The sequence below is a fragment of the Scophthalmus maximus genome, chromosome 3 (assembly GCF_022379125.1).
Source record: "Scophthalmus maximus strain ysfricsl-2021 chromosome 3, ASM2237912v1, whole genome shotgun sequence".
NCBI lineage: Eukaryota > Metazoa > Chordata > Actinopteri > Pleuronectiformes > Scophthalmidae > Scophthalmus > Scophthalmus maximus.
The window spans coordinates 14008655-14024149 of NC_061517.1; the positions used below are offsets into that span (position 1 = coordinate 14008655).

Sequence of the window (15495 nt, forward strand, 5' to 3'; positions counted from 1 at the left end):
GGTAAATGGATTTATAAACGAAAGATGGATAAATCAATCTGAAATTTGTCAATATTAAAAAAAAATCCTTACACCTTTGCAGACATTTTCAGCACGTGTTTGTACATTGACCTTTTTATGTAATTAGTCCAATTAATAATGTAAATGGATCTTTGAATGTTTTAGCTTCATTCAGCTTTTATTGTGATATCAATGTCACTGTGAATTATTGTGTAACTATATATTTTGATATGGAAAGGTTGAACAAAAGAGCTGCATATAAACCACTGGAAATTGTGAATATATCTCACTAATTTCACCTTTTTACAATGAATACTGTATGATGCATATATTATTTATGTTATTTAAACCTTTAACATCCCAACCATAAATGTTTGTAATCAGATTGGCTATAAATATTGCTAACTTGTTAGAAACCTGTGCCAAATGTTTAGTAAAATTAAGAAGCATGTGCACTAAGCCGAATGTTGTTTTCAACTGTGGCTCAAGGTTACAAGAAGTTTACAGGTAAATGAAAATGTAAAGGAAGTACTAAAACCACCTGAATATTTATGAGCAGGTTAAATAATGTATGAAGGAAGTGGAGCAGATGAAAATTAATTTTCAAGGAGGTTAATGTTGAGTATCCCATCTAATATTCATCAGAGTTCATCAATCAGTGAGCTGTAATTTTGAATCACGTCTATAAATGAATCCAGTTACAAAACTGGCCTCATCACAGTCAAGAACAAACAGAAGGGACTTGAGATTAATGGAAACTCCTATTCTGTCCTTCTTAGTTTAAAGTTTTTACCGTATGATCTGAAACAGCAGCTCTACAGTAATGTACCACAGCGACATATGAGACGGGATTAAAACATGTTGCATCTTAAGTTCCTGATAGAGGCAGCAGATGCTGCACCGTGGATAAATAGAAGTGGTCCCTGCTCTCTTTTGGTCAACCTTGAGAGGAGTAACATGATATGAAGCTATGTGTCGCTCATGTCTGTGATTCACTGTCTGTGATGAGTGTACCCTGAACCTCAGACTCTGACGCCCAGAAGGTGGTGGTGAATGCCTTGTGTGTCCTTCAGGTTCGGGGGGCCACCCCCTGGCAGTTGATCCCCTGGCAGGAGGACCCCACCTTGCCCGCTTCCCTTACCCACCCGGCGCCATCCCCAATCCGCTCCTCGGCCAGCCACCACACGAACACGAGATGCTGCGCCACCCAGTCTTCGGTATGCTTTCGGGCAATATCAACCTTCATCAGCAACAATATCGCATCCAACCCTATCATCACGAGCTGTGCCAGATTCCCTCATCAAATCTTGTGTCTACGCCTAACCCAGGTACACCATACCCACGGGATCTCCCAGCAGGTATGCCACCACCCATGTCTGCAGCCCACCAGCTGCAGGCCATGCATGCACAGTCAGCTGAGCTCCAAAGGCTGGCCATGGAGCAACAGTGGCTCCACGGACACCATCACATGCACGGAGGACCACTCCCTGGCCAGGAGGACTACTACAGGTCAGAAATCAGACCAAACTAAGATTTAGATAAACTGCGTGCGTGCCCCTTTTTAGTTTTCCAAATATTAATATTCGATGTTGCTTGTGTTTCAGCCGGCTGAAAAAGGAGAGCGACAAGCAGCTGTAGTCAGCCGAGGGAGGCGGCGACAGATGGGTGCAGGACACAGGAAGTTGTTACAGAGCGGTGTTGCAGAGGCCCTCGTGCCTCCTCCAGACACATTCAGTCTGGAAGAACGGAAAAGGCCAAGTGGATCGTCTGAGAAATCTTCTCATATTCGGTTTCTGTTCTTGTCAAGGACTTGTTTATTTTTTTTCCCAAGACATTGACTTTCTTTTTGGTATATAGCCATTAGTGACAACGTCCTCAAGACCCCTGCATGACAAGCTTCCCTGACTTTTTTTTTTGTAGGTGCTAGAACAAGACACTGTGCTTATCGACAAAAAAAAAAGACAAAGACCGGTCGGGCCGTTTATTGAAAAATAACAAGTGCTATCTTAAATTCAACATTTATTTTAATACATTGTTGGAGGTTTTTCATAACTTTAAGAAAAAGCTACAGCATGGCGTTTTTTGAGTCTGTAAATAGTATATATAAACATATAATTATTATTATAATTATTATTATTACTAGGTGTGGACTCCAAACCAAGTCGTTTCAACCTCCAATATAATTGTTTTGAAGCATTATCCCTTGTTTCAGAGGGGAGCACAATGGCATTATATGAGCAGTTTCTGAGAGAGTTGCAGTTCAGTTGTGACGTTCCTCTGACATCACTGTGTTAGATTTAGTCCCACATGTCACACCCACCGCATCCGCACACACCACACACACACCTTTGACACGCAGCCGGTCGTCAGAATGTGTCAACTCAACGCGTTGAGTTGGAAAATGTCGTGATACACTTGAAGAGGCTTCTGTGGAGTGCACACGGACGCCGGAGATTCAAAAGAGAAACAAAGGCTTGCACTGAAAAGACGATCCCTGAGCTCCACTCGATTGGTATCATTCTTTTTGTTCAGCACCGATGTTTAAAAAATGGAGTAACGCTTCTGTAACTTTGTCCTATTTACAGAGAATGGTTTTAAAAATGTGGACGCATACAAACATTTTTGGCTGAAGTGAAGACAATATTTTTTAAAATGGCTTTGAGTTCTTTTAAATTAATGGGACTTGAATTTTTAACATTGTTCATTATACCAAGAGCCCAACAGGACTTTGTTTTATTGTTTTTTTTAAAATGTGCGAATGGTTGTGAGTCGGTGCTACTTTGTGTCGTGGTGTTTTCTCTCCCTGGTCCAGTCAGAGGTGTCTGTTGCAGGGCTCATATCGGACTAAGTCGATGGCTGTAATAACGTTCACTGTGACACTAGGGGGTCCTGCTGACACGTGACCAGCAGCAGAGGGTGGATGAGTGTGTGTGTGTGTGTGTGTGTGTGTGTGTGTGTGTGTGTGTGTGTGTGTGTGTGTGTGTGTGTGTGTGTGTGTGTGTGTGTGTGTGTGTGTGTGTGTGTGTGTGTGTGTGTGTGTGTGTGTGTGTGTGTGTGTGTGTGTGTGTGTGTGTGTGTGTGTGTTCACCATGCTTTCACATGCCTTGGTTCCGTAGGGATACGCAGTCTCCTGGGCCTCAGGAGTGGTGTGTTTGTGTGCCACTGACTGTTACCTGTAGTGTTCACCTGTCATATCAGTGCACATGAGCCCGAGTTTGTTTTCTTTCTTTTTCTTTTCTTTTCATGACATCATTTCTGCATTTAAGTGCGCTAAGACTGTTTTAACTCTCATGATATGTAGAAAACTGTGGCTTTTTTAAAAAAAAAAGAAAAGTTTTATTTTAATCAAATGAAGAAACTGTACTGATCATATCTTCTCTCAGAGCACTATAATTTACGTTTAAATGGTCGCGGACATTCGACATATTCCAACATTCAACTCATTCCCCCTTTTTAACGATCCAAAAAAAAAGTATTTCAGCCCCGACAACAACCTGTCACTCTGTCTGGCCATCTCCCACTGAGTCCTGTCTCTCATCGGACGATGTACTCCTCATCCTCATCATCCCTTGCCTCGTTTCCTGATGACTCCCTTGCCTTTTACTCTCCTTTTCGTGTCTCCAAAACCTTTGATGTTAAGTGTTGTCAATGGTTTAGCTTCTTGTTTCAAAGCGGCAATAGCAGAATGTAAATTCTGACTGCTAAGATTTATATATATACTGGTATCTTGAAGCTTATTGTATATATGAGTAGTCGCCATGGGGATGACACAATGTAAACAAAAAGTAGAAATAATAAGAAAAATTGTGAGTCCTGTGTTCTCTCCATTTGAGTATTTTGTAATTTTTTTGAAAAATTTGTGGAATTAAAATAAACGACTAAGTTACACCACAACATGCACCCTCACCTTCTTCTCTCTTTTTTTACGCCTTCTGATACGTCAGTGATTCGTTTGTTTCTTTGTGAACACAGTTGTTCGTGTGCCAGCAGCCGTGAGACATAATCCAGTTTTAAGGGCAAACGGTTCTGATTTCTCAACCGCGAAACGCTGCTTTTACATTTGTGAAATCTAATTCTTCAGCTGAGCAGAATGACTGTTTTGATAATACTCGTGTCCTACATTTGCTCTTGAATAATAGAATTTTTTGCTTGATGGGAGAAATGTATTGCGGAACAGATCAAGCGTCGCTGTTTCCTTTTCTTTCCTTTTTTTTTTTTTTTTTGCAGCCTTCCATTTTCTCAGCTTCACAAACACTTGAGCTCGAACAGATCATCCCAGCAGCAGGTAGTGAATCTCTGAGCTGAATATTGCTCTGCTGTGGTATAATAACATCAAAGCCAGACTAAGCCAGAAGGAACACCTACTCAGGCTGAGATGCTTTGCTATCGGCGGGGCCGGGCTGTCATCTCATCCCGTGTGTGGGGAATGATAGACCAGCAATCTGTGATGGTGTGCCGCAGCGATGGCTGTCATTTTGAGAGGGAGCCATTATTCTGCTGCTGCTCGCTGAAATGATGTCCTGTCCCCGGGAAAATCGAGGTTCCTTGGATGCTCTTATCCCGGGGCTGTCATGTGACGGCCGCCTTATGAGGAGGTGCTGCTTGTTGTTGCCGGCTCGCCTCACCTCCCCATAAGACACAACAAGACGTCAGAGCCGAGCAGTGCTGGCTGGTTGAATAATTCATCTCCCCCCCCCCTCCTCTTCTTTCCTCCTGCACGCCGGCGATGGAGCGACTGTGACTCGTGTCAACTCAAATCCTTCTCATAATACTGTGTGTACCCCTCGGGCAGACACACAGGGATACAGTCTCACAGAAATCCGCTCCCTCCGTCTGAATAGCAATATGTCTTTTGCTGTTCTTGCAGTGTTATTGTGTTTTGCCGCAGCGGGTCTCAGACACGGAGCCTCCTCGATCATCTCCTCCATCCTCTTGTCCTCCCTTTCGCTCCACTGTTCCTGCCTGCAGAGTGAGATGCTCGGTGGCGGAGAGGAGCCCACGTGCTATTAGTGCAGTCAGTCGGAAGGTAGCGGGTATCCGTGTGTGGCTGCCCTGTGGCCGAGCGGGCACCTGTTTATCTGAAAAAGAGCCGTGTTGACACACAAAGTAAATCTGCGGGAGACTCATTCCTCATCCGCAGACTGAATTAGATACACCAGACCAGATGCGACTGGAGATAAGTTACGCCTGGTGTCCTCCTAAAAACTATCATCATGGAGTAGTTTTCACTTGATAATGTATTTTTGATTCTTTCCTCATTCAGATCTGGAACATTACACAGTTTTTTGGGGGTTTTTTTTACAAAACAAGCAACCTGTGCTTTAGTCAAAACTCCATCTAATGAATTTGGCACAGCTGTATGAATTTGGTGCATGCAAATAAAGGTAATTAAATACTTTCAAAATGCAAATGACCCAGCCTCAAATATGCATGAAGGCATTTTATTTAAAAACCAGGTCTGTCCCTGCATTTCAGCAAACTGAATATTTATATCACTGAAACAACCTTCATTTTCCAAGGAGAGGTCAAAGCAAGGTTTTTTCTGTTAAATGCTGGAATGACAACTACACCTGGGCGAGTAAACTTTTAAAGTCTGCTTCATGGTTAAATACACTTTTACTATAGCAACTTGTTACTTTTCAAATATGATTTTCATACAACACATATGATACATTATATCATTATATGCTATAAAATACTAAATACTTCATTTACTTGTACTTAAAGCTACAGTGTGTAATATTTAGAAGAACTGATTTACGGAAATTGAATATATTGTCCATGAGATAAATATAGTTGCATGAGGTGGACCCGACCTCCGTGTGAGTCGCCATGTTTGCTACATCGTGTTGAATACAGTTGCTGGAAAGCGGTAATGGAATCAACGGTGCGCCACCAAAAAGTGTCCCCTGTCGGTCGCTCAGCTGGTTGCAGTTTGCACCTTTACCGCCAGAAAAGTACAAAAAGGACACACTGTAGCTTTAAAGATAGACAACTTTTTGTCTAAAACTTGTCACTTGTCCTTATCATGTTAAGATTGATCGCACAGTGTAATGGCGACAGAAAAACAACACCGTCCACGCTTACATTGCTCCCCCATCATCCTTGCTTTCACCCATAGACGTCGCCACCGCGAGGAGTTTATGGTCTCAATTGCTGGTGTCAAGTCTTCTTCAATACACCACAGTGCATGGTTGCACCCGATCCTCCAAATATGGTTACTTCCAAAAAATCAAGATGGCGCTGGTCAAAATGCTACACTCGAGGCTTCAACACGGCAGTCCACACAACCAAAACCAAATGAACTGCCATTTGCTTTCACCCTGTTCTTCTCTCGGCCAGTGGGACGCGGCTTTTGCAGTGTAAAATGACACAACTCGAATATTATATGGTACCAAGTGGCGTCAGCCACTGTGGAACCAAAACAAGGAGGAGAATGTAGTGTTCTCCTGGTACCTGTCCCCAGAGATGGAAATGGTGGACGGACGGTGGAACAGCCGAACTGACAAAAACAACTCAACCGCACAAGAGAAAAAAGAATCCTGCTGACGGAGGAACAAAAGACAGGCGATGAGGGAGAGTGATAGAAAGACAGATAAAACACGAGTGAACATCAGCAGCACTCGCTCCGTGGAGAGAGCTCCGGGACTTGAGAGGCTTCACAAACCACAGGCAGCTTGTTTTCTTTCTGCTGGATCAGTAAGTCACAGTCATTCAGCTCAAGGTTATTTGTTAAGATTAGGATTTTTTTTAATGGTTGTCTTCTGATTGGACAGTAGCCGGGCTGCTGGCATTGAGTTAGCCGCGATGCTATCTCTGCCGCTAGTTAACGCTGGGAGCCAGAAAACCATGAGGAGCTTCAGTGAACATGCTTCTTTCTTCTCCCCCGTTATCTCCAAAGTGGTGTAGACAACTTCCTCAGGAGCGCCGAGCAAAAGTATCGGCGTCTTGCTGCTGCGGCGTCTTCACGACATGTGACCAAATGACAATACCACCTGAAACCACTAGGGGCACAAAGGTCGCCTGTTGCCTCTTTAAATAAATGTATCTTTGTGGTGTTGTTACTTTCACTCAATTTAAACATCTGAATGCCCCTCCCACCACTCCCGGTCGGTTTGCGTGGGATTGGAGGGTTAAGGCGGATCTAGGATCATAAAAACACTGGAGCTTCACATTACACGTCCGTTGGAGACCAATAAAAGGGTTTTTTGAAGAACAAAATAAACGAGGAGGAGTGCACTGTGCAGCTGCATACCACAGTGTAATATTTCATCTCCGAGACTTGGCTGCCATTTTGAACCAGCCGTAATGTTCCAACCTGGCATGTGCGTGGCTGTAATGACTTTCCCCAGTGTGTGTGTGTGTGTGTGTGTGTGTGTCTGGATCAGTTTATATCTGTGTATCTGTGTGCGTTGCTGCCTGCTGTGTGTCTGAGGCCTGGGCTGCAGCTCCCATGCTTCCAATGATATCCTGCTCTCACATTCCTGTCATAGCCGATCTGGATTCCCCCTTGTCTGCAGCACCGGATCAACCCAGTGCGGCCACAGGCCCGGCCCAAGCATTCCTCCCCACCCACACCCAACACACACACACACACACACACACACACACACAAACTCCCTCAGGAGGCCTCTGCTGACGCCTACCGCAAGCTTCATGCCTCTCGTCCTCCCACACTCCTTCTCCCTTCTGTCTCTATTGTTTTGAGTTGGATTTCAGGGGAGCGGCCTGCGGCCAGAGTCGTCGGAGCTCTTTGTTCAACAAAGCGTGCCAGGTTCGGTTCCTTCGCTGGCAGGGGAGAGACAATGCAAGTCTCTCGCACCAGACTTCCAGGCTCCTCTTTAATGTGTTGTCATAAAACATGCAGCTGGCAGGGACTTAATGTTCAGCTGCAGCACACTGAACCCTGCGCGGGTACTGCCCCTCCAACTGTCCTCGTGCACGTCCCTGACCGCGGCGCCTGTGCTCCGTCAGACTCACCCAGACCTGACATTTCAGCTCCTTCACGGCACAGAATTTCAATTCACCGTTCACCCCGTTGAAAATCTGCAGAAATAAAATAAGGAGTCTGCAGAAATGTCCCCTGGTGCACCGGGGCAGTGGAGGGATATTGGTTCTGTTGGCAGAGCGCTCCTTCAAATTTATTTCTCAGATGAAAATAAGACTTGGGGCTGTCATCTGATTTACCTCTCCGCTGCTTTAAGGGAAATGAAACCCAGGGTGAATTTGAGAAACAGTCTGCACACGGCCGTGTGGCCAACCCCCCGAACCCCTTTAATGCAGAGCCATGTGGGTTTCATAACCTTTTGTGGCTCAAAAACAGATTTGCTTCGCACAAAGAGAAAGAACAAAAAGAATCTCAAAACAACTTCCACTGACTTCACGCAACAACTCCACAGTCTGTTTGACATTGTTGCATGTTTTCATGTCTTCGTTCTTGAAGCTCTTCCGTTTGCTCTTCCCCTTCACGCAGGTGGTGGCATTTTATGAATATTATTTCCCCGCTCCACTTGAACATTGAGGAAACTTGTTAGTTGGAAAGTTATTTATCACTGGTCGCAAATAGTGTTGTGCTTGATTCTGAATCAACACCATTACCTCCAGCATCACTGCAATGTCAAACTCAACTTGTCACACTGTCCACAGCTGTTCGTCACAATACGTTGAGGTTGCATCTGAGCCTGTTTTTTCCCCTCATAATTCTTCCCATTGAAAGTTAACCAGAGGAACGTGTGGATCAGTATAATTTTCTGGGCACAGGAAGCCCAGAGTACTGACAGACGTGGGCCACCAAGGATTCTTTTTTATTAAGTTTATTAAGCTTCCTACCATCGGATGTAGATGCAGCCTGGAGAATTCAAGTTTGTTAAACCAGATCAAATGTTAATTTGTGACCCATATTCTACGAGGAGAACACGAATCTCACAGTCATGTGAGTTTCGCTGTCTGTGAAAATCACATTAGTGGACCGTGATCTTCCCTGCTGGCTCGAGCAGACCAGTGGTCGTGGGCCGCCACATTACCATAATGAAAATAATTGTTGGTTGCCGCAGTTACGGTTTACTTCTCTGACGAAATAATGAAAGAAACATAATAATATATAATATTATAATAATGAAGGCCTTGAAACTAGATTTGGAGAAGGACCTTGAGATTGGGGAAGGAGGACGCGTCGTGCAGAGGTGCTGTAAGAGGGAATTTCCATGGAGTTGGATTAATAAAGTCTTATCTTATCTTGTCTTATTATACAGAAGGAACTTCCTACTTATTATTTTCCACTCCCGGTCTCCGGTGCCCGACATGGGAACAGCATCATGGTGACAAGTCACCTGAGACTAACTTCCTCTGGAGGAGACGTTATTATTGTCATTATTATGTGTCATCGCTGATCTTAGTGTGCAATGATCTCAGAATCTAGATTCCAAATATTATAAAACCTTGTTTCTCATTAGGGCTGAAAAATAATGATTCTCTGTATTATTGATTACACTTTAAAACATTTTGTTATTGCAAAACAATGACAACAATGTTCATTATATTCTTTTGACTGGTATAAAGAGCAATGCAACAGTCCTGACAACCAAGGAGCTGGGACCAGCAAATTAATGGTTTTTTTCTTGATACACAACTGATTCACAAAATGCTGTCAGTTAATTTTCTATGAATCGAGCTGTTTCAGCACTAATTTACATTCAATTCCTCAGACTGAAATGATCTTGTGAAAACCCCTAAACAAATGCCATTGAACAGCGTTTGATCCCAGTAAGACCCTGCAGCTGAATGACTCATTGGATCAATATCTGCACAATTATTCCATAAGTATTACAAAATACTTGGTCAATTTATTATCGATTGCTGATAAATTTGCCAGTGTCTGTGCTGGCTGTTTTGTTCTGATTCAATCCAATTTGTTAGTTTTATTTCCGAGAAGAGCACAACACATTTGAAAACACCATTAACTGACCGACCTGATCCTCTGTACGTCAGCCGCCTCGCACAGCCTCCCGATATGCAGACGATCCAGGTCCGACCCTGGCCTGTCATACGTGTTGTGGTGACTTTATCAAGTCTGCCGGGCTCCGGGTAGCAACAGCACAAAAAGTCAAATAAATCACAGCTAGTAAAAGGCCTCTGCTCCTCAGCAATTTCCTTAGCTACCATCAGTCTATGGGTAAGGACTGATAGCATGCTGTCAGTCTCCGTCTACCCTGGCGTAACCCAATATTAGCTTTCCCTGGCGGAGTGTTATCCTTGTATCCTGTTGCTCTGAGCCCAGGGACAGCGAAGGAATCGGTGGACTGAAGGGGCAACCGGGGGCTCAGATGTGCATCTGAAGCTGCCATGCTGTGGCCTTGGGGGCAGCAGAGACAGGGAGCACCCTGACCTTGTGTTTATGAAATGGCCCTCCCCGTGATAGATGGCGTTGCCACAGCATATACCTGCCCCGCCATGGGCCTGTCCACTTGCCTCGACTCAGATGGATTGCCCTTTGTTTTCTCCCCTCACCGCCGCCGTGTAATTAATCTTTAGTGCGGGTCCGTGGAGGAGAGTGCTCTGCCACTGTGGGCTGCAGGTGGACAGACTCACCGGTGGGCGGGTGGAGGCAGCTCCCGGGGCCCTCGAGGACGAGCACCACCTAGGAGATGGCAAAAAAGAAGACGTTTAAATGCATGCCGCTCCGGGCCTCCTCACTCACCTCGGTTATCAACAGGAGAGGGGGTGAGCACAATATTTGTCCCTGCTCGAGAGCACAATTAATCTTGGAAGGAAATAGCATCTGTGGGAAGATTCAGCAGTAATAGACCCTCTGCGGCACCGCTGCCATCACATATTTTACACAGAGGCCTGGTTCCTCTCCACCTATTGCCTCTCCCCTACCACATGTTTTCTGCTCCATTTCACAAGATAATAAGGCATTGGCCTAAAACGGCTCCGAGCAAACGATCATATTAGTGCGGCTATTTTTCATACTCTGTTCCAATGTATCAGTGTAAAAAGAGCAAATTGGTCACATTGGTTCAGCAAAGGCATCACAAGCCGAGCTGCGTTTCATGTAAAATAATAAAGGAAAACATATCCATATGTAATCCAGATAATACACTTAACATTTTCATAATATAATTCTAGACAAGCTTTAACCTACTCTCTGTCAGTTGAACTCCATGTGAACAAGTTCCCTTCTAAAAATCTAGTCTCTGCTGAAATTCCAGAATTTAATAGCTGAACACAATTCATATTTTTTATGATGCATTCATGACAGGATGTCATAAAAACATGCGTACATGAGAAATTCTTTCTTTCACAGGCCCGTGTGTTTGTTCCTACCACAGCGTGCTGTAGGTTTATAGAGATCATGTGGTTTCACGCTGAGATTTCCAGAGCTTAATATTGGACCTGCCACACCTACTGTACCCTGTGGCCGTCAGACGAGCTGTGTTACAGTACGGCATGTGAATATTTATCAAAAAATGTATGAACAGAAAGACAGTTAATATCTCTATTATGATCCCGGTGCAGATGTTTGCAGGTGGTGTTTGTGGTTTGAGTATGAAATCCTCCTCGGGGTGCAGTGGTGGGATGCTACTCAGAGGCCCTGGTTAATCCCTCTGCTGTGGAGCTTTTCACCAGCTGAGAGCAGTGAGGTTATGGAAAAAACTGAAGGCCGCCCTGGATGGAGGCGAGAGACAAATCCCTGAGCCCTCGAAATGAGCCAAATGGGGACAAAACAGAAGAGGTATAAACTGTTTTGATTGTTTTTTTGGTTGTTTTTTTCAAGAAAGGAAAGTCTTCATTAAGCTGCGCTTTAACGCTGTGCAGAGGGGCCGGTCAGTTTAATGAGGGGATGTGAAGCCTGGAAATAAACAGAGTTGTGATTTTCTGGAGCACAGCAAATAGAGGCACTGGGAGCCATTGAGCTCCAGAGCCTCAGGCGCAGGGCTGCAGAACAAACAGGCGGAGCGTTGGTTCACTAAATGATGCAGAATGGAGGCTGGATAATCACCACCCTGCTCATAAAGTCTCCTCTAAAGGTGCCTCGTGGAATAGACCCACTGCCGTTTCTTTTAGGCCACCGTTCTGTTCTGTTTGGTTATTTCACAGGTTACTCCTCCCATCATAGGATCCAGACATGTGATAGAAATAACATTGGAATCATCAGGTTGAAATTGATCTAGATGAAGTGTACCGTAGTAAACAGAGCAGACGCGCGCCACTCATCACCATGATCTGTGTTCATGTCGAACATCTCTGTGGAGCGGCCCGCGGGGTGATGGTGAAACTGTGCATGATTTAGTCGAGCCCCTCCTCCCTCCCTGTAAACTCCTCACTCCGGTGGCTGGCTGCAGATTTAATGGGCTTAGCAGCTGTTGAGGAGAAGCAGTGAGGGCTTGTGGCATATGGTCTGGTTAGAACAAAGAGCAGCGAACACACCACACGAGCTGCAACTGCCTGAGCCCCAACACAGCGCGGCCACAGGGCCCGCGGGCCACCAGTAAACACTTTTACAGCTTGTGCTCATTCAATTTATTTGATTGACTTTAAAAAAAACAAAAAGTGAATGCACTGCTTTTTGGTTTTGTTTACTACCATGCACATTTTCTTAGAATTATTCATGAGCTTTGACGAGTCCTTGCTTTAGATGTTTAGGTACATGTTTGTGATGCAGAAGCATTTATCTGTTGACTGTAGTCGGTGTGTTAAGATGTTAATTCGTGAAATAGGAGCAGGGGATGGGGAATTTCAAAGGTTGTCCTTTTTTAAAGGCACTTGACAAGGCTGCCCTCTGCAGGGAGCCTGTAACCCTTCCAACACATCAGCTTCCAATGTGCTGTCAGAGGATAGAAAGAAGTGCAGAGTCCTCTAGTGGCCACGAACGGCTGTGTGAGGAAAGGTTCATCTATCATTCAACACCACATGCAAACAGACACGCGTGGTCCAGATTCTAGACGATATGAAGTTCAAATCCATTTCTTCATTCACAAGCAGGCAGATGAACGATTAGTACTTTTTATGCCTGAAGCATTCTTTATTTGATTTGTCAAAGTGCCCTAAAGCGGCCTGCAAATATGATCAGATTATCGTCTGAAAAAAACTAATCAGCTCTGGCAAATATGTGATCCTCAGCTCTCAGATTCAGGTCTTGATGAGCCACATTAGCCCCCACCTCCCCAGTATTACTCAGCTTCAAATACTCTGCTCGCTGTTCATATAACAATTTCACAGCTTGTACAGATAGTTTGCTACACATATCCGTCCCGCACAGTCTGGTTACTCCTACAATTACCAGCTGCTGTAGACACACACACACACACACACACACACACACACACACACACACACACACACACACTCACAGGCTGATGTAAGTTTTATTGCAGTTTGCACAGTTGCTCTGTGCATATATGGGCTCCGACAGGCAGTATGTGTAAACAGTGATAAGGTTGTGTGTGTAGTATGTGTGTGTGTGTGTGTGTGTGTGTGTGTGTTTTGCTGGGTTTCCTAACGGTTAGCAAACAGGCCTGTGGTGCCATGTTCTCCCACTCACGGCTGACAGAAACAGCTCAGTGGCTGTGTGGGAGTGAAGTGTGGCAGGTTTGCTCTCTGCTCTCTGCTCGTAACAGTAGAGTATGAGCTCCCTAAATGAAGAAGCTGCTCCCCGCGTGTTTGTGTGTGTGTCTGCAGGTGTGAACAAACAAAAGTAGGTAGTAGGAGCTGTCTCTTGTATTGCCTGCTTGTTCTCATTACACTTAAAAGAAATGTCCTTTCACCAGCTGCACTGCACAGACAGAAATGTTTAAATGAACCAAATGTCCTTTTTTTCTCCGGGCTCAGTGGTGAACACTTGACACTGTGGAGGGGAAGGAGAGGGAACAGCCCGAGCGAGAGGCCTCCGGGTGAACACAGGCTTATCAAGTGTAATCTCCACCAGGGCTGCTTGTCAGTCTCATCATGGCTGACCTTGTCTCGAGCGCCGCTGTAAGCGCGGCCCTGTGTCCCGACTTGGCCGAGCGGCCCCGTCGCCCTTTGTTTGTGTGTGGGCCTCTCGGCCCCTCACCAGCCGAGCAGCAACACCGCCTCTGTGTGCGCCTCATTTACTTCCCTGGGTGACAACATGAAGCGCAGCTGAAGAGGAACATGTCACATGGAAATAGAAGATCCCCATTCTTGTATGGTACATTGTTTGTTTATTGTGCTGCAGTATTATATAACAAAATCAAAACTGCAAAAAGGGGCCACTCATGGTTTTGGAGCTAGTCACACTGTGAATACATCGTCTGGGACTTTTCCGTGCGTCTGTGTGTGGGCGAGTGATATTACGAGGTTGAAGAAGAGGAATAAAAACCTTTGCAATGCCCCCACTAATCCCCTTATTTCATGGAACCATATATCCAGTTGTTTTTGGTATATCTACACCATACATTGAAAAGAAATAAACAAGTAAAAGCATGATCTAAATTTATGAATAATAGTTATTAGGCACTAGTTTAAAGATTAAGAATACCTGTATGTTAAATGTTTGTTGTTTTTAACAAATCTAGTGAAAAGACCAAAACCAGCAAGGCGTCCACAATCACTGGGCTGAATACTGAATATATACATCTTTAAAATATGTACATATCATATATAGTTATTTTTCACAAGCTCTTCTGCAAACTCCTGCTACTTTAGTGTATGTTCATTATTATTGTGAAAAGAAAATGAAAGGGGCTACTGTTAATGTTAATACTCCTGCTTTTGTTGGTAGCAATGAGCAGCTGCGAACTTCCAGCACAACCATCATGCTGTAAGGAAAGTTTTTCATCTAGTCACTGCCCTTTGTATGAATTAAGGTAATAAATGAAAACTAACAAATTATTTTTTGAAAGCATCCTCCCTTTTATTGCCGAACAATTTAGCACAAATCACCAAGACCCTGCATCATAGCACAGGGCCTGGCTGCCAAGTGCTCCCAACCCAGCAGTAAACAATATGATATATATCATATATATCATATATATATATGATATATATATCCAGAATCTCTGTGGAGCCTTAAAAGACGGAGAGCAGTATATATTTTTAAACACTCATCTTAACCTTTTGAAGTCAGAATAAATAAAGATGGGGAAGGCAAGGTCACAGATGGAACAACAGCCAGTGTGGGGAGGAAGGGAACAGAGCATAACCAAAACCAGGGGCTATTTAAAATGGACGTATTTGCTTCATTGATAATAATTGTTAATGATAACAACAACAACAACAACAACAACAACAACAACAACAACAACAACAACAATAACAAAAAACAGCAACAATAATAATAGTATTATATTTCTTGGACTACATCATACTGCGTTAACCTGCCATAATAATGCCTCGATTAATTTTTTATTTTTTTTTATTTACTTAAAATAAACGTTCAACTCCCAACCCGGCCCCTCCCCCTCCGCGATCTGCCAATGAGATCCCGTCATTTCTGAGCGCGTCATCCCGCCCCTCTTACTTGAAGTACGGACG

The 15495-nt window shown here is 44.2% G+C and overlaps 1 protein-coding gene across 8 annotated transcripts in view; it reads left to right on the forward strand.

The window, feature by feature from the left end:
- The window catches only part of rerea (arginine-glutamic acid dipeptide (RE) repeats a), a 125480-nt gene extending 121586 nt beyond the window's left edge, over nucleotides 1–3894 (forward strand). For 4 of the 8 annotated variants that reach the window (XM_035644028.2, XM_035644030.2, XM_035644029.2 and 1 more), the window contains 2 exons: nucleotides 1044–1509; nucleotides 1605–3894. In XM_035644028.2, the coding sequence (XP_035499921.2) occupies nucleotides 1044–1509; nucleotides 1605–1638 (500 nt within the window). In that variant the 3' untranslated portion in view covers nucleotides 1639–3894. The remainder of the gene's footprint in view (nucleotides 1–1043; nucleotides 1510–1604) is intronic. The other 4 variants (XM_035644033.2, XM_035644037.2, XM_035644032.2 and 1 more) reach the window with 3 other exon arrangements.
- Nucleotides 3895–15495: the final 11601 nt, after the last annotated feature.